Source organism: Adelges cooleyi, unplaced genomic scaffold (genome assembly GCF_023614345.1).
Source record: "Adelges cooleyi isolate 19-005CV unplaced genomic scaffold, UGA_ACOO_1.1 ACOO_flye_CR_arks_rails_tigmint_CR_PRNA_23, whole genome shotgun sequence".
Lineage (NCBI taxonomy): Eukaryota > Metazoa > Arthropoda > Insecta > Hemiptera > Adelgidae > Adelges > Adelges cooleyi.
This window is the reverse complement of record NW_026095893.1, coordinates 12,449,781-12,471,773: the sequence shown is the minus strand read 5'-3', so window position 1 is coordinate 12,471,773 and position 21,993 is coordinate 12,449,781. Positions and strand designations below refer to the sequence as shown.

At 28.8% G+C, this 21,993-nt stretch overlaps 3 protein-coding genes across 4 annotated transcripts; 1 reads left to right on the top strand and 2 right to left on the bottom strand.

Annotated features, from left to right (window-relative positions):
- Nucleotides 1-3,479: 3,479 nt before the first annotated feature.
- On the bottom strand, nucleotides 3,480-10,704 carry LOC126835974 (androgen-dependent TFPI-regulating protein-like). Of its 2 annotated transcripts, none has more exons than XM_050568883.1 (6): nucleotides 10,432-10,704; nucleotides 6,976-7,145; nucleotides 5,832-5,975; nucleotides 4,925-5,142; nucleotides 4,709-4,860; nucleotides 3,480-4,466 (listed from the first exon to the last, which is right to left on the bottom strand). In XM_050568883.1, the coding sequence occupies exons 2-6, from the start codon at nucleotides 7,135-7,137 to the stop codon at nucleotides 4,417-4,419; spliced, it is 726 nt and encodes a 241-aa protein (XP_050424840.1). In that variant the 5' UTR covers nucleotides 7,138-7,145; nucleotides 10,432-10,704; the 3' UTR covers nucleotides 3,480-4,416. The 2 variants fall into 2 exon arrangements, with proteins under 2 accessions (XP_050424840.1, XP_050424841.1); XM_050568884.1 differs by having other exon boundaries at nucleotides 10,316-10,438.
- Nucleotides 10,705-16,875: 6,171 nt separating this feature from the next.
- LOC126835659 (proteasome subunit beta type-3) lies at nucleotides 16,876-18,708 on the top strand. Its single transcript, XM_050568389.1, has 5 exons — nucleotides 16,876-17,019; nucleotides 17,388-17,504; nucleotides 17,570-17,745; nucleotides 17,907-18,179; nucleotides 18,501-18,708. Exons 1-5 carry the CDS (start codon nucleotides 17,017-17,019, stop codon nucleotides 18,547-18,549), a joined length of 618 nt encoding a protein of 205 aa, XP_050424346.1. The 5' UTR covers nucleotides 16,876-17,016; the 3' UTR covers nucleotides 18,550-18,708.
- A 4-nt stretch (nucleotides 18,709-18,712) lies between these two features.
- LOC126835658 (probable ATP-dependent RNA helicase DDX23) lies at nucleotides 18,713-21,739 on the bottom strand. Its single transcript, XM_050568388.1, has 10 exons — nucleotides 21,468-21,739; nucleotides 21,233-21,384; nucleotides 20,604-21,160; nucleotides 20,410-20,543; nucleotides 20,202-20,321; nucleotides 19,979-20,137; nucleotides 19,666-19,905; nucleotides 19,333-19,593; nucleotides 19,100-19,274; nucleotides 18,713-18,985 (listed from the first exon to the last, which is right to left on the bottom strand). The coding sequence occupies exons 1-10, from the start codon at nucleotides 21,618-21,620 to the stop codon at nucleotides 18,759-18,761; spliced, it is 2,178 nt and encodes a 725-aa protein (XP_050424345.1). The 5' UTR covers nucleotides 21,621-21,739; the 3' UTR covers nucleotides 18,713-18,758.
- Between the last annotated feature and the right edge of the window lie 254 nt (nucleotides 21,740-21,993).

Sequence of the window (21,993 nt, the reverse complement as noted above, 5' to 3'; positions counted from 1 at the left end):
CATCAATCTTACATACCATTATAATTTTTTTTTATAAAATAAATAATAAGACTGTAGTTATGAACTATTTTTGTCAATTTATACAAATTTGTATAAAAAAATCTAACCAAAAATCTAAAAATTCGGTAATCAGTAATTAATGTTTTTGCTATGTCAGAAATTGTTGATTATTCAATTTATTACTTTTGATTTACTAGCTAAGTGATAATAAATTTGATTATAAGCTACTTTTACATTTATGATGATTATTAATGGTCATACATACAATTTGAAGTAACTGCATTATTATGAGAGAATATACATTTTATAAATATAAATTTATATTATGCCTGCTAAAAACAGCTTTCGTAGATAGGTAAAGTATTTAAAGGAGTAGCTTAACTTATTTATACATTTAAACCTAAATATTTATACCTAAATATATAAAACGTCAAATAATTCTTGTGAACCAAGTTAAAATTTGTAATTGATATTTAAGTATTATTTTTCATAGTAATTTTTAAAATTAATGATTTTGGAAGAGAAATATTAATGCAATTTGATTCCTAATGAGCACTAAACAATAAAAAAATATCTGTACAGTATACAACTATGTATAGTAATTATATTTATGATATTAATACCTAGCTGTATACATAAAATTGACTATAAAAAGTTATTATTTTGTTCAGTGATTGAATTAAAAAAAAATGAACTAAACCGTTCTAACACAACGTTACCTAATATTTTAAGGTATATTACAGACATTACAAACACATAATATTTTTTTATTAAAATATTTAAGATAAATACTTTCAGAATTGTCTACCATATTTACATAATGACTAAGTAAGAAAAATCTGCGATTTTTACGCAAATTCTTGTACATATCTTATAAAGTTAATTTAATTTTGGTTTATTTTTTTTTAATAACATTAAAATAAAAGAAATAAACGACTAAGTTAATTGGTAATAGCTAGGAAAAAGTTAACTGTAAAAAATAGAACATACATTAAGAACATAATAATAGTTCTTGTGAATTTCTATAAGACGTAGTTAAAAAAAAAAATAAGATTAAAAAAGTTTAGAAATTAAATACTATTACTACTTACATACATTTCTTACATTCTTGTGTATACGTTCTTGCAATTTCCTCTTGGTAGGTTTTTTTCTGTTCTACACAGTGCTCGATACTTAACTCATGAAAATGCACACAGAGACTTAACAAATTGTAATACAAACTAATAAATAATAATTTAGTTTTTCTCTGATTAACAAAAAAAAATCGATAGATAAAGACAAACTAACAATACCTTCTCAACTACATATTGAAAATAATAACAATAGTTACAGTAAATTATGAATTAATGTTATTTAACATATTATATTAAACCACCCACGATGGGAACAAAAAAAAACTTGCAAAAAAAAATTAACATTGTGCAGAGTTTTACTTATCATTTTTTTATTTGTCAATCATCTTTTTAATTTCTTAAAGGGATATAGAAGAATGGCATCCCAGGTACCAAGATACACATGAATTAGGGTGTAGGTGTCTTGCACACTAGAATTTAGTACGCATAAGCACTTTTGAAAATATTATTTTAACTAATTTAAGCTATTTAAATTATTTGTTATAGTGTTTGTACCTTAGGTCTAAAATGGCAAAAATCAATTTTTAGAAATATATAATGAGTTAGACCCTTACTATTTAAATACTGTACTGGTTTGAACATACTAATCAGTGATTAGCATTGAAGCGTTTATTTGAAAGTGATTTTATCACTTTCAGTTGTAATAATTCCAGTAAACCTGTGTCCTCCTCGTCACCACTATGTTCCGACCCCACTGTACTGGTTTTTTAAATTTTATATTGTACAATTTTTTGTATGTATTAAATTATCAGAAATTTTAAAAAAAATAGTAAAAAAGTTACATTTATAACATCTGGTAGATGTTCTTAAAAAACTATAAGGCCACAAATTTAAATGCAATTTTCTAAATGAATTCAATTATATAATAAACATATTGTTGCATATCTGGTGTAATGGGCACTGAAGGGTTATATAATTTGTCCGATAACAAAAATGTAGTCTATTCGCTTCTGTAACGTAATTAAAATTGTTTAATTATGATGTTATAGAATATTTCGCTAATTAAGAGGAACGGAAAGTACAATTTATTAAGGGGCAAAGGATAGGCAATATTTAAAAAAATTGATCTATAGTAACCATTTTTAATATGCCGACTCATTTTAAGGAGAAAAATATTAAGTTTTTTTTTTTTTTTTACATTTTATTGGTAAAACAAACAATTTGTAATTATTATATTACAATAAGTCCGTAAGCGGAAATAATACAATGACTTGGATACACATGAATAAAAGCAACCGCCCAATGGCGGCACTCTTTAACTTGAGTAAGTTTTTTTAGTTATAATACTTCTAAAGTTATTTTTCTCCGAGTTATGGCAAAAGTTTGATAAAAAATTATTTTCTGGCGTATGTAATGGACGGATTTGAATTTTTCTTTTTTCTTATATGAAGCTTACTATTTTTTCTATGGCTAAAAGGCCGATTTTTGATTTAGCAATCAGAATATTAGTTAGATTTATTAGAAAAAAATATAAATGATTATACAGTTTTTTTGAAAAAAAAAATCAAAAATCGGCCTTTTAGCCCCCATAGAAATTATGTTAAACTATATAACAAAAAAAAATGTTGAAATCGGTTCGGTAGACATTTCAGAAAGTGACTTCGCGTCTTAATTTGTAAAAAATTGTACGCTTTCCGTTCTCCTTAACCAAACTTATTAATTGAACTAAATAATTAGCTTTTCTTACTGGTTTTGAGTTTTAATTAGTGAACGAATATCGCCTAGTAACATAGGCGCAATTAGGGGGGGAGTACGAGTACACATCCCAAAAAACTATAAGTCTTTCCCTAATATATTATATTGATTGTTTTTAAGTAAATATAATGTAAATTGCATAATATATTTCGAGCATTATACCCTCGTGTACATGTAAATTGTATATTAGAGGAAATAATACTTAGTTACTTATGTATAGAACAGGACCTGTCCTGACTGTGGCCTGTCCGACAGATCACAAATTGACTCACTCAAAGTTTTAACTAAGTTAGTTTTTTCACGTAAAAGTACATATGTGTGACATCTTTATTCCATAATCCATATGTATAAACACAACAACTAACACTGTAAGATTGGATTGTAGTCTATTCATTGGTCATAGTCAACAAATATAACACTAAAAATAAAAAAGCTAAAATTTTAGGTGTTTTAAAAAATACTAACTTCAAGTTTTAAGGGTTATTAGTATACTGATGCTGGGTTACATAAAGCATTAAAACATTTAACAGTTCATTAAAATTTAATGAACCAATCACGGTCTACTAAATTATGTTTAAGGAACCTTTTAACATTTATTGTTCATGAAACGTTTATGCAACCCGGCATGACCCCCTAAATGTTTACCAATGATTAATCACTTAAAACAGTATTGACATTTTTATTGTCTTTGCTTTGGCACATAAACGGAAAAATCGTTACCGCTTATCATAACGAAAAAACCGACACCAACAACGACACCGGTTATCATAACGAAAAAAATCGGCTGAAATTGGTCTTGCCTAACATCTAATTTAGTACATTTGCTATTGATTATATAATGTACATACACATTTAGAGTAAACAAAAATACAATAATCACAAATAAAGGGAAAATAAACACGATGTATCCATTATTATACAATAAATAAATAGTAAGCTACAAAACAAAATAATATAACAACATAACAGACGTTTATAATAAATACCTATTGTATAAAATGGTTTAAATAGTTATAAAAATAATAGCTTCAAATAAACAATAATTTTATACAAATCAAGATTATTACACATTACATAGTTACTACACACAGATATATACAATTAACGTTATATTTATACATTAAAGTATAAATAATTTAGTTATCATAATTGAAGGGTACAAGGAAAAAACCAGCAAAGTCACTTTTTTCTAATCTAAGAAAAACATGTTTAAGTAATGCTAAAATATGTTTTAAAATGTTAAAGAAATACTTAAAACTTTTAAAAATATTGTATATTTTTGTTTATTATCGTGCTAAAAAGTGAAGAACAGATTCGTTTTGTATCAAAACGAATTTTATAACAAAAATTGCCATTTTTAAAAAGTGACTTTGCTGGTTTTTTCCCTGTACTCTTCAATTTAACTCGACCAAGTAGCAATTTTGTTAAGCATTTAACAACCCACTTCCTGTCCGAAATAATATATCAATATTGTGATTTTCCAATAGGTACTTAACAAAGTTATTTGTAAAGCAGTATATCTTAATCAAATAAAAACATGACATAAGTATGGAAAATACTTAATACTATATATATTAGGAAAATTGATTTATTTTGATTTTTTTACAGGTTTTTTGTATCCTTTCTTTTCTTCTTCACCTAAAACAAAAATGAAGTTTTTAATATTAAACGTTACGTATAATTATGATATTATAACCTAGTTTGAACGAAAAAACAATTTTTAATGAAACCGTGCATTAGATTAATTTAGGCGATGTTACACAAAGCTTGACCCCTGCATGGAAAAGGTGGGTCGAATACGGTCTCAAACGCCTGTATTCGTCCCACCTTGTCCACACAGGGTTTAAAATAGAAAAAATTGAATATAAACAAGGTCTTACCCCACAGTTGATTTTGAATGAAGATACCGACAAATAAACATACAGTTAAGAGGAACAGCAAAAATATCATTACGGCTATTGATACTGGTAAGCTTAACATTCCGAAGAGAGGGTACACCCAACGGCCTTTTTCCACGTAGGTTTCCAAAAATCTAAATTTAAGAAAACGCACTTAAATAATTGCCGGCAGTAAACTATTAAAGACAATGCTCTTACACAATTCCGTAAAGCAATTCGAATGAAATAAGGATCGTTGCTAGAACTTTCACAGGCAAAAATCTGTGTTTGGTAGTCATTACTTCAGCGAAAACAAAGGGTAATATCACAGTGTGCATTCCGTGGTTTTGCCAATATGGTATGACGTCGTCAATTAGTTTTGGATAAACAATCTCGCGATCAATGCCGTACATGGTCCAAAATGTCACCGATACAAACTGAAATATGTAATATTTTATAATTTATACGGTTTACGAATATTTAATTAGGCAATTACAATACATTTAATTTCTTTGTAAGAACAATCTTGCTCTACGAAAAATAATATTTAGTAAAATAGTAAAATTAATTTTGTTTTTAATTATTATTTTTCTAAATAAAAGCATTAAAAAATAATTATTGAAAGTGTCATGTGTCTCATTCTACCTAAATAATTTTTGGTTTTAAATTAGGTTCACAATGAATTATCATTATATTAATACCAAACATACAGTGGTAAAGCGCCGAACTTCGTACTAGAGGTATCACGATTGTCTACGCGACACTGCAAAACTAACTTTCATCCCTTTCCCCCTTTCACCAGTTCTACTTATTTGAGAAGACGTAAAAACCAAAATTTGATTTAAAAAACATAATCGTAGGATTAGAAGAACATACGTGTACTTACAAATGTACAACAAATACCAGATTAGTATAATAAATTCGACGCTTCTAAGGCAAAAGGTCGTAAACGACATTTTTGTCGTAAATGAGTTTTTAATATATTTGCGTAAACTCCACGATTCTCTATCGATTTTTCCTATTCCCTGAAAAAAGACAAAAATGTCGTTTACGACCTTTTGCCTTAGAAGCGTCAAATTATTGCATACATAATATTTGAAATGTTAAAATAGTAATATATACTTACTATTCCAGTAGGTAGTATAAGAGAGGAAAAGCTACCAGACAGTAAAATTTGAAATTTGGTTCCTAATTTAAGCCAATTTGGTCCTTTGAAAATTTTCATGAGATCGTGAAGTAAACAGCCACTGAAGTATAACGTTTGCATAAACTAAAATTTAAAAAATGTTTAGTATATTTAAACAAAATTTGATAATATATAATACTACAAAGTGACAAGTGTTATACTTCTAAAATTATATACATATAAAAATATAGATGGTTTTTTAAATATTATTTTTATGCATATAAATTGAAAATGGTTATTATCAATTCTTTATTAGGTTGCGCAAAACTTTATAAGTTCCATAAACTTGCATTAAGTGGGCATACACAATCAATTTATATTGACCAATATTATTAAAAATGTTGACGTCCGTTTAATAGAACTAACTAACCAAGTAATTATATTTTTATAAGTATTAATATTATTATTATTATTGTTGACCTAATAACTTAGAGGGCGCTAAAATAATTTCGTAAGAACGAATTCGCCCTCAAATTCGTTAAGCTTTAACATTTTGAAAACCCATAGTATACCAAGTGGTCGTATGACCGATCTATTATTATGTCTAATACACCAGAAACAACAAAAAAAGCTCACAATGTACGCAATACAGCAATGTTTTAAGTGTTATAAAAATATTTTATAACAATTATACAAAGTAGGACGGTTTGTAACACTTATAGAGAAAACGGAATAAAAACTGTTATAAACAGATATTATGCTAATCTAATATTTTAATAAATAGCTAATAATATTCCTCATTACACATAAAATCCATATCTGTACCTTTAGTTCAGTAACGACCAACTTCATTTTCGTACCAGTTGGAAAATAAGACTAGAAGTTTTTTTTTTAATAATGTTCCACGTTTACTTTTTTATTTTTATAAAATTCTTCATATATTTTTTAATTTTAGTCACACGAAACGCCATATTTTACGCAATATAAGTGTTTTAATTTAATCGTTTAGGAGTCTAACTCATTATACTTCCAAAAATTGATAATGATCATTTCACAACTAAGAAGTAAGGTACAAGCAATATTACAAATAATTTAAACAGCTTTAATTAGTTAAGAAATAATTTTTAAAATTATTTATGCATACCAAATTCCAGTTGGTGAGGTATCTACATCCTAATTCATGTATATCTTGGTACCTGGGATGCCATTCTTCTGTATCCTCTTTAGAAATTGATAAGAACTCATTCCAAAAAAATGCATACCATCCACATGCTACTGTATGCAGCAAAATCGGATACACCGACATTTTAAAACCTTATAAACAAATCCAAATAATTATTTGAGGCCGACTTCATCAAATATAAATAATAAAAATTGTCTATTATATTACTTTACTATTACTCAAAAAAAAAAAATTCTATATTTTATATTTTGTGCATTTATGCTCATTCTCATAAACTATATAGTTTTAGATAAATGTTTTTACAAGTAATTTTTAAATTATAACGCGTTTCTTCAGAAAATATAGTTTTTATTAGGATCTAAAATAATATTTGTGTTACTGTATCTATTTTTTTTTATTTGAGCGACGAGACTTATTTCTTTGTTATATCGATAAACGGCTGAAGATTAGGCTAAATGTAGATCTAGAGTTACCAATAACATTCAAAATTGTTTTTATTGAGGAATAACCAAAAAACAAATGAAGGGTACAGCGGAAAAACGGTAGTAGTCACATTATGAAATTTTTTTTTTCAAATAGTTTTTTTCAATTTATGCCAATATTCTTTTAAAATTTATGTTAATAGATTGTTTAAATAAATACATTATTAGAGTAGCATTTTATGTGATTTTTTTTGTTCTTATGTAAGAGGTAGAGGAATACACGAACTTTGTTTTTGCTATACTCTAAAATTTTCATAATGTGACAACTACCGTTTTTCCCCTGTGCCCTTCTATTAACACTAACAAAATTATTATCCTAATGATTTCAGCCATATTGATTCCTTAAAACCTGAGACCGCTAAAACCATATTCGCTAGTTTTTGGCAACGATTATAATTTTGTTTGTAGTTGTGATATTATATTTTATAAATTAAAAAAAAGTTTGAATACTTCATTTTGTTAAATTTTATACACTAAATCTACGTTTAGTCTAGTTTTCATATCTTATAAATCCAAAAACTACATCCATAAAAACAAAAACAGAAAAAGTCTTCTTAAGTAGTTTAATAGTAAAATATGCTAATTATTAGGTGATAGTGGAAATGTAATGATAAACATATACTCTGTTGTTAAACCAATACCACATTTCTGAATCGAAGCTAAAATATGTTTGTATATTATATATTATTTTTAACTACATAGGTATTGTTGGGTATACAACACATACAATTTGCTCGATTAATCATAACCCTAAATTATCAGTCTAATATTATGTGTACATTGATATTAATACAAATATTACATTACGTTTTATCATTATATTACCTACCTATATTTAATATTTATTGCGATTCAGAAGCCCAAAACAATATTTTAATCGTTGTCAACAATAACGTTATTTATACTGATGTTAACACAATAAATAATATTACAATATTATATATACGAATACTATTTTTTATATAATAGTTACCAATACCATTGTGTAACAATATAATATATTCAATGCGAATACTAGTAAAATATAGTACATATACATTTGTAATTAAAATTATTCATACATACTGTTTGTAAATTGTATAATGGTCTAATTTTCATGACTGTTTAATTATTTAAATAACTTATAACAGTAATCATCACTGGTAAACATACATACATTATATATTTCTTTAGTTGAGTACAAACTCCATAAATAGTTCATTAACTTCAAACAATAGTAAAGGTAGGGCAAAGGTAAGTTATAAAATCGTTGATATTACATTTACACATAAGTTCTGAAATACCTGTCTTAATTTATGTAATGAAATAATAACGACTATAAAATATGTTTTTACATAACGTAATTTTATAGTGCATTATAAATACAATTTGTAATGAATGAACAATACGTATGGGCTAAACATGATGTGTTCAATGTTGTGTAATGATAATTAAATATATAATATAATAGAAATAATGTATTTGAGCCTATTTTAAGGGGTTCTAATACATACATTGCTAAGTTGAGAAGGTTAAATGTATAATTCGAAAAAACACGTTCGCGTTTGGAAGTAAGCACGATTTTTTGAAATACACATAATTCCATACAAGGTCGTGTAGAAACTGCAAACGAAACGAAAATATTGTTTTGAGTCATTGTAACACGAAATAAACGGCAGAAATGTTTTGAGATTATAGGCGATGTCGAACATGATATTATGGTTTGGGGTCATTTAATAACATGACACGGACAGCGTAATTACATTCAAGAAATTAAAAATCAAAACCTGATAGGTACAACAAAAATTACGCTTTTTACGCCTGAGGTTAAAAAATATTAGACCGTAAATCATTTATCAGTTAAAACATAAAATGTAAATTTTTGTTTTGTTTAGTAACATACTTTATTTATTTTTCTTATGTAAGTAACTAAATCTACGATAGTATAAGTAATATTAATTATTAGTTAATTTGATTACTAATGTATAAGTATAATAATAAGTATAATCACAATAATTATTTGAAGTGGTTAAAAGCTGTAATGTTACTATAATTGTGTATTATTCATTTATTTGTAATCAATCGTGTGCGTCTCCATAGTCTAAAAAGAAAAGCGAACATTTTATACCTAGTGACTCGCATTAATGTCATTTTCTTATAATAATAAAATATATTACTTGTAAATATGCCACACATTGTTTTTAATCCCATGCGTTTGAACACAATTAAATAAAGAAATCTACAGACGCATATGAAGGGCTGCGGGGAAAAAAAATCAATGTCAATTTTTTAACATTCTGAGAAAATCATGTTTTTAATTTCAATATGTAATACATTTTGCCTGTATACCTAAACTTCCGGCGGTCGTTACTCTCGACTAATCTATGTGGTTCGAGCGCATAAGAGATACAATACGTCAATACAAATAATTTGATACCAAAATCTCATTTTCAAAAAAAATTGACATTGATCTTTTTTCCCCGCATCCTTTCATATTGTATAACACTATAATGTCTAATGAGTAATGTCTATATTCATAGAGTAGGGGCTAAATAATATGAATGTATCGGTCACAGAATTTTGTATTTTTCGAATATTATACAGCAGAAATTGTTTTTTTTTAACATCTAATTGAAATAATCACGTTAAATTCTAATGAAGGCTAAATTTACTTTGCCGCAAATAAATTTAATTGTATGAGTAATTTAATAACAAAACTTTTTAAATTAACATGCTTAAACTTGTTTTTATTAAATTGTTAATAGTGATGTAATTAACAAAGTAGCTACTGACACTAACGTAGTTTAGCTAATAACATTTATACAATACACATTGCTTACCTCAGCATAATTTTTTCAAACGTTACACAAATAAATATTATTATTGATAAAATATCGAACGTGTGAGAATTGTAGTTGTAAATCTAGATAGTAAAGCGAGCACTGTGAAAACATACCTGTTTGCTTGGTCGGGGCCAGGTGATAGGAGTCGGTGGCCGATGTTTGCCGCAGTGTCGTGGGTTTGTATGTCACTACTGACTACAGCTACCAAACACCTTGGGTCAATTGATGTACTCAGAAGGAGATCACGTTCTACTAAGAAGTGGGGAGACCTCTTTGTTTTGTTTTCATTTTCTACAGTATGTTTAGTTGATGATGGTTTATTTGGCTTAAATACGCCCTTTGCTCATCTTCGTCTGGTACGTGATCCAATTAACGAAAACAATAAAAAAAAAACGAAGGTTAAACCAGCCTAGTGAAAAATGTAAAAATACATTTGATGGCATAGTTTGACTTAATAATATATGTAATAATAATGACGAGAAGTATAAAATAAAAATATTACGGTGATTAACGAACATATCCAATCTTAGTATTCGACAGCTGTCGACCTTGAAAGACGGAGAAGGGGAAATGAGAAAATAGTATTGATGGCTTTTTATTGTGTACTACTAAGTTACAAATAACTATCAGAAACAAGAATCAAACGACCTAGAGTATAAATGAAAGTGGTATTATCATTTTTTAATTTAACGTTTATTATAACCATCATTGGGCACCAAAATTAATACATTTTATTCTGTAAAAACATTAGAGACGCTTCATTACACAAATCATAAAAATAGCTTATATACAATTGATTGTACGCCAATAATTACAATTCGTTTCTATAATAGAAATATATTGTGTTAAAGAGTAAATTGTAAAACATAAATAATTTGATTGATTATGTTACTATTTATAACATAAAATTGTTAAATACACAGTTATTTACCAAAAGTAAAAATGATAATTTCATTTTTTTCAATTATTACTCATTTGTAATAAGTTTAGTTATTGATATCCGTCTCATTTAATTATTCAGCAACGTTTTATTTTAATACATAGCTTGCTACGAAACAAACTTGTTTATTATAATGTTTTAAAAAACATTTGGTTTTATTATTCCTTTATAATAGAAACCACCTTTATTAACCTTAACGATGAATACAATCAATCATGAAAATCAGTGTAATAACCTCGAACAATACATCAAAACGTTGACTATTTTCATTGTTTTCTCGATTATTACAGGTAACTGATATTTGTTATACATTCTAACATTTATGGTACAATAATAATTCATAGTTTACAATACCTAATTTATCACACATAACCAGTAGAGGGCCCCCGCCTAGGAAAGGTTATTAAATGTTATTATTGAAATTTAAAATGCTTAATTAATTCAGAAATCAGCCTTAATTTTAAAATAAAACCGCCAAGTGCAAGTCGTACTTGCGCAATTAGTGTTCCGTATTATGGCTTACATATGTAAATAGAATTGATAAATTAATTATAATATGTATTAGCATTATCATAACCTAACCTAACCTGTTACCAACGTGTTTTATTCTTTTAATAATACTTTTAGAATACCCTATTAATTATTATTAAACTAAATAATGGACCATTCGACTATATTAATTAGTAGCGGCAATAAAAAATTTGAACAAAAGAAACAAAATTTTAGATATTAAAATGTACGGTACCGTGAAAATTTGTCTCCGAATGGAGTTCGGTCACCTTCGGCTAAACTCGGTTAGGTTAGGTCAGGAAAAAATGTTGAGAACATCAATGTAGTCAGAACTTAACCATTATTACAAATTATTCATTTCTGTGCTTGAAAGGAAAGGAGTGAGGATAGTAGGTGTAAAACGGAGACAATTATGTTTGATTTTGGAGAAAGTTATAGGGCAAGACAGGTAATCCAGATGGGTGATGATGAAGTGTATGAAGTTGATAGGTTCAAGTACTTAGGATCGGTAGTACAAAAGAATGGTGGGTATGAAGAGGACGTGAAAAATAGGATAAATTGTAGATGGATGAAATAAAGGAAGGCATCAGGTGTTTTGTGTGACAGGAGGATGCCTATAAGATTGAAAGGTATATTTTATAAGATGGTAATGAGGCTAGCAATATGCTACATGGGTCAGAATGTTGGGCAGTAGACAAGAAAACTGAACAGAGGATGAGTATAGTGCAGATGAGAATGCTGAGATAGATGAGTGGATAGATTAAGAAATGAATACATAAGGGAGAGTATATGAGTTGCATCAATTGTCGAGAAAATGAGAAAGAATAAGTTAAGATCGTTCGGTCATGTAATGAGGAAAGATGAGGCAGAGACAGTGAGAGTTGTTATGAAGATGAATGTATAGAGAAAGAGAGAAAGAGGAAGACCGAAGAAAAGATGGATTGACGGAATAGAGAGTGATATAAGGATAGCTGGGATAATTGAACGAGATGAAGAAGCTTTATGGAAGTGTAAGACTTGGGTAGCCGACCCCATGTAGATGGGAATGTAAGGCGATGATAAAGAAGATTCATTGCTGCCAAAACTGATTTCATACATTTTCGGTTAGAAAATGAGCAGTGTCGCCTGAAATATTGTTTCTCCCGAGACAAGTTACACACGCAAAAAAAATGTGGTATCGCTCTCTTAATAAATAATATTACTAGATTATACTAGATAATAATTAATATATTATGTTTACCGTGGTACAATCAGGGGATGGACACTCAAAATTTAACACGGTGGATATACTTATCACTAAAAAACGTGGCAGCAATCTTCTCATTTATAAATCGATATAATTTTATTTTTGTACCAAGCTGTGTATAGATATAATTGTAATGAACAGTGGCGTGGTGAAGTGTTTAAATTCTCAGGGCAAAAATAATTCATGAAGACCCCTCCCCCCCTATCCAAAATTATTGTGTTATTTATCGAATCTTGCCGTTTGCCGTGTTTGTGTCACGATAATATTTTACCTACATTGTAGTCTGTAGTAACTAGTTTATTTGGTATGGCTGCGCATGTATTATAACTAACACCTTACTAACATCATACCTTAGATAAGATGACCAGATGGACCACCCATCCCTAAAAAAATCGTGCAACCGCCCCTAAAAGTCACGGTCACCACAACACTGTATTGATAAATGAGAAGATGGCGGCCTCCATCCGAAAATCATTGTTTACATTAAGTGTCCTCCCTGATTTAATCTACTCTGCGGCACAGTCTCCCCCGGTGCCGCACGGTGGGATAATTTGGCCTCAAAACAGCGCCCAGCGGAGCTTAGTCACTGTCAGACGTCAGTAATTTTAATACGTTCTCTCTTAACTGTTGACACGTAGTATATACAACTGTGCCAAATTGCAATTGTCTACGTCAAACAGTTTCTGAAAAAACGCCTGTAACAGACACAGAGGTGATTCTATTAATTTTCATACAGAACACTAATAAATGTATAATGACACCGTAATTATGTGCATACAACAGCTCATAAGAAATTATAATTATGTTACCTGTTTTTATAAATAAAACTCTAGAAGGCTGTATCTAAATTTTAGGAATAATAATACATTGGATATTCAATGAACACAATAAAGATTTTGAGCAATTTGTGCAATTACTCAATGAAAGTAGTCTAGCATCAAGCAGTTATCTGACTTATATTAAGGTAATTTATTTACAAAAACAAATTTGTTAGACCATTAGTTAATATTTATTTTTCCTCAAAATAATAACCATCTTATATAAATCATTTTTGTAGTAAAATGTATATGAATTTAATAGGATATGCTAATATTCCAATCAAAGTGACTTACATCGCCAATTGCATTAGATAGAATCGCCATTACAAGAATTTTAAGACGGCTAGATGAGTATTCAAGTCACATGATTACACGATGTGCTGAAACTAGCTAATCTTACATGCTTATATATAATCTATCTTACATCTATGCCTGAGAAAAATAAATAATTCGTATGTAATTATTATTGTATTTGTTAATTATTGATTAAAATTAAAATTGTTACGTATAAGAGCTGAGCACTTGTTCGGGCACATCTTGCCTACTGATAATAACTTGGGGCGCAAACAGGGTGCAGCCGGAGCTTAGAAGGTATTGTTTTTACAATGATGTGTTTTATTCTTTTTTCTTTGTGTATGCACCCATGGTACCACAAAAACCGCCGAACCGATTTCTTCGTGTAGCAACTCAAAAATTTAATCCAAGTTTATCCATTTAATTTTTAAATTAATTAAATGTATTTATTAAATTTAATATTAATTATAAAGTATTCATTTAACTAATTAAATTAAATAGTTATTAATTATTAGTAAATCATTTTTTTCCTATCTTGTAAAATTTACATTTTGTGACTTAATATACTTTGGCTCTGGGGTGCGCCGTGCGGATATACAAATAATAATAATAAAAAAACGCACGACAGTGGGGACAGGAAGGTCACAAGTCTATAGAAATTACTATACCTGAAAGTAATAAAATCACTCAAACCAGTTACCAGTACAGTCCAAACCAAGCACAGTAAAAAGTATTTTACGTAAATGAGTAATAGTAGTAGAGTAATTAAAGGAGATCCAGTGTTCACAAATAAAAATATCGATAAAATAAAGTATCGATAAAATAATTTTACCTATTAGGTACTACTTAATGACAATTATGTGCTTTAAAATGAATTTTTAGTAGGTATTAGGATGGATACAATTAGGGTTGATCGTCAGTCTATAAAAATGTATTCCCGTAGTTACCCATTGATCGTAAATAACAATATAATGAAAATATTTTCATTGCTGGTTGATGGCTGATTCACTTACATATAGGCCATAGCAACCTAGAAATTGACTCTGGTCAAAGTGTAATTTCCCCTTTTTTTGAGGGTTACCCTTAATAAAAAAAAGTTTCACTACAGATTTTTAGAAAAAATTGTACATATTGTAATAGTTCTATTTTAGATCTACCTTCGGTCTAATTTTCAGACCTAAATCCCTAAAGCTTTGTTTGAAAAAGTGAAACAAAGAAAAATGTCTATCCCTTCTAGGGAAAAGTGTTCATACTTCATGATAATGTTTTGCTTTGTCAATGTTTATCGGTAGTACTATGTTCAGAGAATATTCAAAACAAATTTGGAACTAACGTGGATATATCCGAAAATCAGCAAAATGGAATTTCAACCCACGAAAGCTTTAACGCATTCATAAATTTGGAACTAATTTGACTATTTTTAAAAAAAGTTATAAGGCATCGTAATTTTAAGCTGAACTATATGTACATTTTTTGAGCGATTTCCTCAATTTTGAAGGGGAAGGGGTAAATTTTTAATAATCTACCTCTCAGGTATCGGGTACGATTTCTAATCTATAGAGTTACTACTTAAAAAACGGTTCAGCGATTTAAAAGATATGGGTGGGACTAGACACAAAAGAAAAAAAAATTAATAAAAACACATCATTGTAAATATGTACAGTATCTTCTTAGCTTATGCATCGAAACTACAATACACATATACAATATGCATGTATATCATACATAATATATAATGATATATATTATGTAATACAGTATAAATTCATACAATTTATCCTTTTAATTAAAAAAAAAATGATTTGTGAATATATATGAAGGGCTGCGGGAACAAAAGATCAATGTCAATTTTTTTTGAAAATGAGATTTTGGTATCAAATTATTTGTATTGACGTATTGTATCTCTTATGCGCTCAAACCAGGAAAAAAAGTAGATTAGCCGAGAGTAACGACCGCCGGAAGTTTAGGCACACAGGCAAAATTTATTACGTTATGAAATTAGAAACATGATTTTTTCAGAATGAAAAAAAATTGACATTCGCCCGCAGCCCTTATATACAAGTTGAGTATGTATATATTTATATATATACTCAACAGTCAGCTTCCGTCTCACGTTATTAGTAAAATATATTTGATTTAAAATTAATTTAATGAAAATACTGATTGCATATTACTTATAAGTGCATTTGAAAATATTTTTTTTTTTGGAGTTTAGAGAATACATTTTATGAAATCAATGCCTGCACATTTGCCACAAATGCTACTATAGATGGACATCAGATGACCGGTACCTAAAAGCTAAAATAAACTTATTATAATATGACGCATCATTTTGGGCTAACATTTTTCTGAACACGACGATTTCTTGTAATTAGGTAATTTATTATAAACATAAAAAAATGTTATACCCATTTTTATATTAAAATTCTATCAATAAATTGTCTTAATTGTCTAAAAAGTCTACTCGTCTAACGTAATAGTATAAACTTAAATGCATTAATAAATATAATTTTGTTCATATGATAGCATAATGTACTCAAAGTTAATACCTAGATACAATTTATAGACATTGTAAATTGTACTCATGTGCTGTACATACCTATAATAAAAAAAAAACTGTATTGTTATCAGTTAATAATTATATTGGAACAACTGTCGTTTGGGCTAACATGCTATTTGTTCTCTATAGTGAATCTACAAAAACTTGTGATAGTAATTTTAGGTTATGTTCCTTATGTTTACATTGTACCAAAATATTAACTGTTCATCGTAATTCGTAAATCGTAACAGGTAATGAATAAGCACTTCTACTGTCTTCAAAAAGTATAATTCCTGATCCTGAATTTTTTTTATAAAAATAATTAAAGAGTTCTTACTACAACTTATCAAAATGGTAAGTACTTTTTTTATATGTTCATATAATAACTATCGTCTATCAGTTAGGATTTATTTTAGTTTATAAACACCAATGTTGAGCTTTTTTAAACATATAATAATTACCATAAACATTATCATTTAGGATTCATTTTATGAAGGTGTTTCTAGGTTTAATATCAAATAAGATAAGTCTTCCTTTATTTGATGATGTGTAATGTGTATTATTGTATAATAACACAAAAATTAGTGTTTTGTTTAGACAGAACAATATTGAACAGGAACGTTCCTGTGCACCAAAATATCCCTTTTGATTGTGTATTAGCTTTAAATTATATTGTTAAAATTTGCATGTTAACTGTTATAATATAAAGACAAATTGTTTAGAGTATCATGGATTATAATGGTGGCGCTTTAGTAGGAATGAAAGGCAAAGATTGTGTGGCTATTGCTACTGATAAGCGGTTTGGTATTCAAGCTCAAACAGTTTCCCTTGATTTTACAGTGAGTAATTCTATAACTTTTTATACAATTTTAAGTTAATTGATCATAAAATTATGTAATTGCAGAAAGTTTTTCAAATTAATCCTCATACATTTGTGGGATATCCAGGTTTAGCTACAGATATATTCACTGTACATGAAAAAATTATGTTTAGAAAAAGGTTATACGAATTAAAAGAAAATCGTAAAATATCTCCTAAAGCATTGGCTTCGTTAGTTTCCAATTTACTATATGAAAACAGGTAAATATTTGTTTAGCCCGTCCAGTTCATCTTAAGCCTATTTGCCCAGTCACTTACATTGAAACGTAATGGGTATACTGGACAAGTTATATTTATTGTTAGTACTTACAAAATAAATAAGTACACTTGATTTAATCTTATTCTGTATTTAATTTTGTAAGGTTTTCTCCATTTTTTGTTGAACCAATGATTGTTGCACTGAATGAAGAAACACTGGAACCATACATGTGCGATATGGATTTGATAGGTTGTGTCAACAAGTCTGATAACTTTGTAGTTGGTGGAACAAGTTCAAGTCAATTGTATGGTCTCTGCGAGGCTCTATGGGAACCTGATATGGAAGAAGATCAACTTTTCGAGACTATCTCTCAGGCACTTCTTAGTGCTTGTAATCGTGATGCTATATCTGGTTGGGGAGCAAAAGTTTACATTATGTAAGTACTCTCACTATAAACTTGTATTATAAACAAATCACAAAACTTGAATTTTATTTGGTATAAATCTACTTTACCACTGGATTTTTTTTTACGTATGTGTGGTACTGGGCACGCGCGTATGTCGATATCGGTGATCTTTAAAAGTCCGTAACTTACAAACTAAGTGCGAGCGGCGCAAAATTTTTACATATTCAAAAACAAAATTCAATCGATTAAAAAAAAGGGTGTCCGGTAAAGTAGATTTGTTCCTTTTATTTAACTACAACACGGGCTATCTTTTAATTTTTATTAACACCTTACAAAATCATTATTTTTCAGTAAAAAAGACAAGGTCATAGTACGAGACATCAAAACACGAATGGATTGAACACTGCTAGTAACAATAAAATTAAAAAATCAATTGAAAATATTTTTGGCTTGTTTTATAACTTAATATTATTAATACTTGTATGTACATGAATAATAAAGGGGGAAATAAATACTACATATTTTATAATTTATAGTTCAATGAAATTTATTAAAAAAAAAAATAAAAACAATTATAATGTATTTTATTATTAAATAAATAGAAAGAAGTTAAGCAAATATTTTTTCTTCTCGTCTCTTTTTTGGCATCATCACTGTACCTGGTTTGTGTTGTGCTTCTGGATGATTGGCTAATTCAGGAGGACAAGTCGACACAGGACTTGCTTGTATGACTTGTTTGAGATCATAGAACAAGGGAGAGTCATCCTTAGTAAGGAATGATATTGCGACTCCAGTTTTTCCAGCACGTCCAGTACGCCCAATACGATGGGTATAATCTAAAAATACATTAAACGTATTAATATTCAAATAAACGTTCACTACTACGGCCCTAAAAACTGAAGCGATCCCCTGGCATGAATAAAATAAGTTAATACCCTTCAGTTAATTACCTTCAATAGATTTTGCCATGTCATAGTTAATAACCATTGATACATCTTTGATATCGATACCACGACCGACTACATCAGTTGCTACCAGTATATCTTTTTGTCCACCTTTAAGACTTGCCAAAGCAAACTCACGCTGTTCTTGTCCTTTACCACCATGAAGCGTACAAGCATTGTACTAGATCATAAGTAAAATTAAATGATAACATACTAAATAATAAAATTAAATAACTTACTCCAAGTTTTTCCAAACCCTTAGCCAACACATCTGCACCTTTTTTCTGGTTAACAAATATAATGATTGGAGGTTCAACTTTACGACTAAGAATTTCTACCAATCTTTTACGCTTATCATTTTCACTCATCATGTGTACTATTTGTTCTGTACGTTCTACAGGTTTACCAATTGAACCAATGTACACAACAGCAGGACGTCGTAAATAAGTTCTAGCTAAACGCTCCACAGCAGGAGGCATAGTAGCCGTAAACATCACAGTCTAAGAAACAAGTATTTCATTACTGGTATAAAACATAAATTATAATAAAACAATATAGTGCAAAATATGTACTTGTCTATATTTTTTTTTTGAGTAATAATTAGCTAGAAGTTTTGATTCATCTTCAGCATCTTCATTATCTGGTTTTAAATTAGTAACCGGCATGTATTCTAAAATTTTTTGTACATCAGGCTCAAAACCCATGTCAATCATACGATCTGCTTCATCTAATACAATATAAGTACATTGGTTCAGAACCAGATACCTGTTTTCCAAAACATCTATCAAACGTCCTGGTGTAGCAATTACAATCTAATAAAATAACAAAATAATAAGTATGAAGGTGAAGTTAAAAACGCCAAAATTTAACTTAAATGGTTATTACTTCACATCCTAATCGTAGCCTAAAACCTTGTTCTTCTCTGGACAGACCTCCTACAACGACAACTGTTCTAATTCCTAGTGGTTGACCAAATTTCAAAGTTTCTTCTTCGATTTGTTGAGCTAACTCGCGGGTCGGAGCTAATATAATTGAATATGGCCCCTAAATTAAAAATAAAATTATAATCTGATTAAAATGTTAATATAATAATAATAATAATTCTTACTTGATCAACGTCTTCCTCTCGTTCCATTTTTGGTAAAGACTGGATCCATTCTATGAGTGGTATAAGATAGGCTAAAGTTTTACCAGAACCAGTTTCAGCAACGCCAATAATATCACGATTCTATTTGTAAAATTTTAAACATACATTTAACTTTTTGATTACTAATGGGTCTGATCATAAAATTCTAGTTGAAATAATAATTATTTACTTGGAAACCAATTGGAATAGCTTGCCGTTGAATTGGTGTTGGCTCCTTGTAACCAACTTTATCAATGATTTCCATAATTTCACTTTTGATTGATGATTCTTTCCACTTACGTATCGGTTCAGGTATTTTACCACCTATCAAATATGTATACTTTTTTTAATAGAAAAATACATGTTTATTAAATATATTATTACCCTTAATAGTTATGTTATAATCTTCTCTAAATATCCTCCAATCTCTTTCAGTCATTTCGTCTACTTCTTTCTCCGACCAATGTCTGTCATCCCATTTTTGCTTATCTTCTTTTCTTTTAACTTTTTTCAATCTGACTTTCTCTTGCTCCTTTTCAGCTTCAGTTCTTCGTTTTTCCATTAGCTCTCCATAAAATTTAGATTGATCTTTTTTTTGTGCTTTTATATCAATGCCTGCAATATTACCACGGCCAAAGAACTGTACTTGATGACGCTCTTTGTACAAAGCGTTGTAGTCTATAGAAGTATCTTCGGAAGCATCCCAATCAAATACAAATTTTCTATCATTTAAACGTCTTACACGACGTTTTTTTTTAGTTAATCCTAAATAACGTTCTTTTATAGCTTCCTGCTCTTTCTCTTTATCTTTTGTGACTTCTTTATCTTCAGGTTCATCTTTTTTCTCTCTTTTTCGTTCTCTTTCTCTACGATCATGTTCTCTATCCCTATCACGTTCTCGGTCACGGTCTCTGTCCCTATGGTGGTCTCTTTCCCGATCACTGTAAATTATGAAAATAGATAATTAGAATATAAGATAATTAACAACAGTACTTTGGAATATGTTATAATACCGTTCATCTCTATGGCTATGACCATCTGCTTGATGTAAAAATTCTGAACGTTTCTTACGCTCTTCATCTTGTTTCTTTCTAACTAACTCAACCTCCTCTTGTCTTTTTCGTAAAGCTTCAGCAGCTCGTTGTTCTTTGGTTAAAAACACAGGCTAAATATGTAAACATGTATGAATTAGTTAAGTATAAAAGTAAGAATAAAAAAAAAAAATACAAATATTTTTAATAATTTTACTTTGCTTCTAGCTAGTTCTTCTGCTTTCTTTTTGGCTAATAGTTCTTCAAGCGACAATGGCTCTTTTTTTTCTGTTCTTGATGCCTTTTCGTCTTTTGACACCATATCGTCTTTTGATGCAGAACTAGAAGACGAATTTTTATTTTTGTCCATATTAGTAAGTTAAAGACTGCCGTAAGAAAACGAATGGTTAACTTTTAAGTTTTAAATTATCATCCGGTATCAACAAAAACAAGTAGTAAATAATCACTCATATGTCTATGGTGTAATGTGTATGGATTGGCCGGTTGACGATATCATTTAGGTAGCTGCTGTAGGTACCTTTTTAATTTGTAAGGTTAGAACGTCATATACCAGTGACGCCATTTAATATTTTCAACAATAACATGGTATCATATCACTGATATGTGATTCTACTTAATATTTTGCTATTAATTATTTAAATAAAATCGTTAATTAAAGCATTAAATTATTTAATCATTCCTCTCGGCTACTAAAAATTAATCAAAATCATATCATTAAGACA

Coding starts and splice junctions, on each gene's coding strand:
- LOC126835974 (XM_050568883.1), bottom strand. CDS start 7,137: ATGTCGGTGTATCCGATTTTGCTGCATACAGTAGCATGTGGATGGTAT. Junction 4,861..4,924: donor GAATTGCTTTACGGAATTGT/GTAAGAGCATTG, acceptor TCTTAAATTTAG/ATTTTTGGAAACCTACGTGG. Junction 4,467..4,708: donor CATTCAAAATCAACTGTGGG/GTAAGACCTTGT, acceptor TTTTTGTTTTAG/GTGAAGAAGAAAAGAAAGGA.
- LOC126835658 (XM_050568388.1), bottom strand. CDS start 21,620: ATGGACAAAAATAAAAATTCGTCTTCTAGTTCTGCATCAAAAGACGAT. Junction 21,161..21,232: donor CATAGCCATAGAGATGAACG/GTATTATAACAT, acceptor CATAATTTACAG/TGATCGGGAAAGAGACCACC. Junction 20,138..20,201: donor GAGAGGAAGACGTTGATCAA/GTAAGAATTATT, acceptor TTTTTAATTTAG/GGGCCATATTCAATTATATT.
- LOC126835659 (XM_050568389.1), top strand. Junction 17,505..17,569: donor CAGTTTCCCTTGATTTTACA/GTGAGTAATTCT, acceptor ATGTAATTGCAG/AAAGTTTTTCAAATTAATCC. Junction 17,746..17,906: donor AATTTACTATATGAAAACAG/GTAAATATTTGT, acceptor TAATTTTGTAAG/GTTTTCTCCATTTTTTGTTG.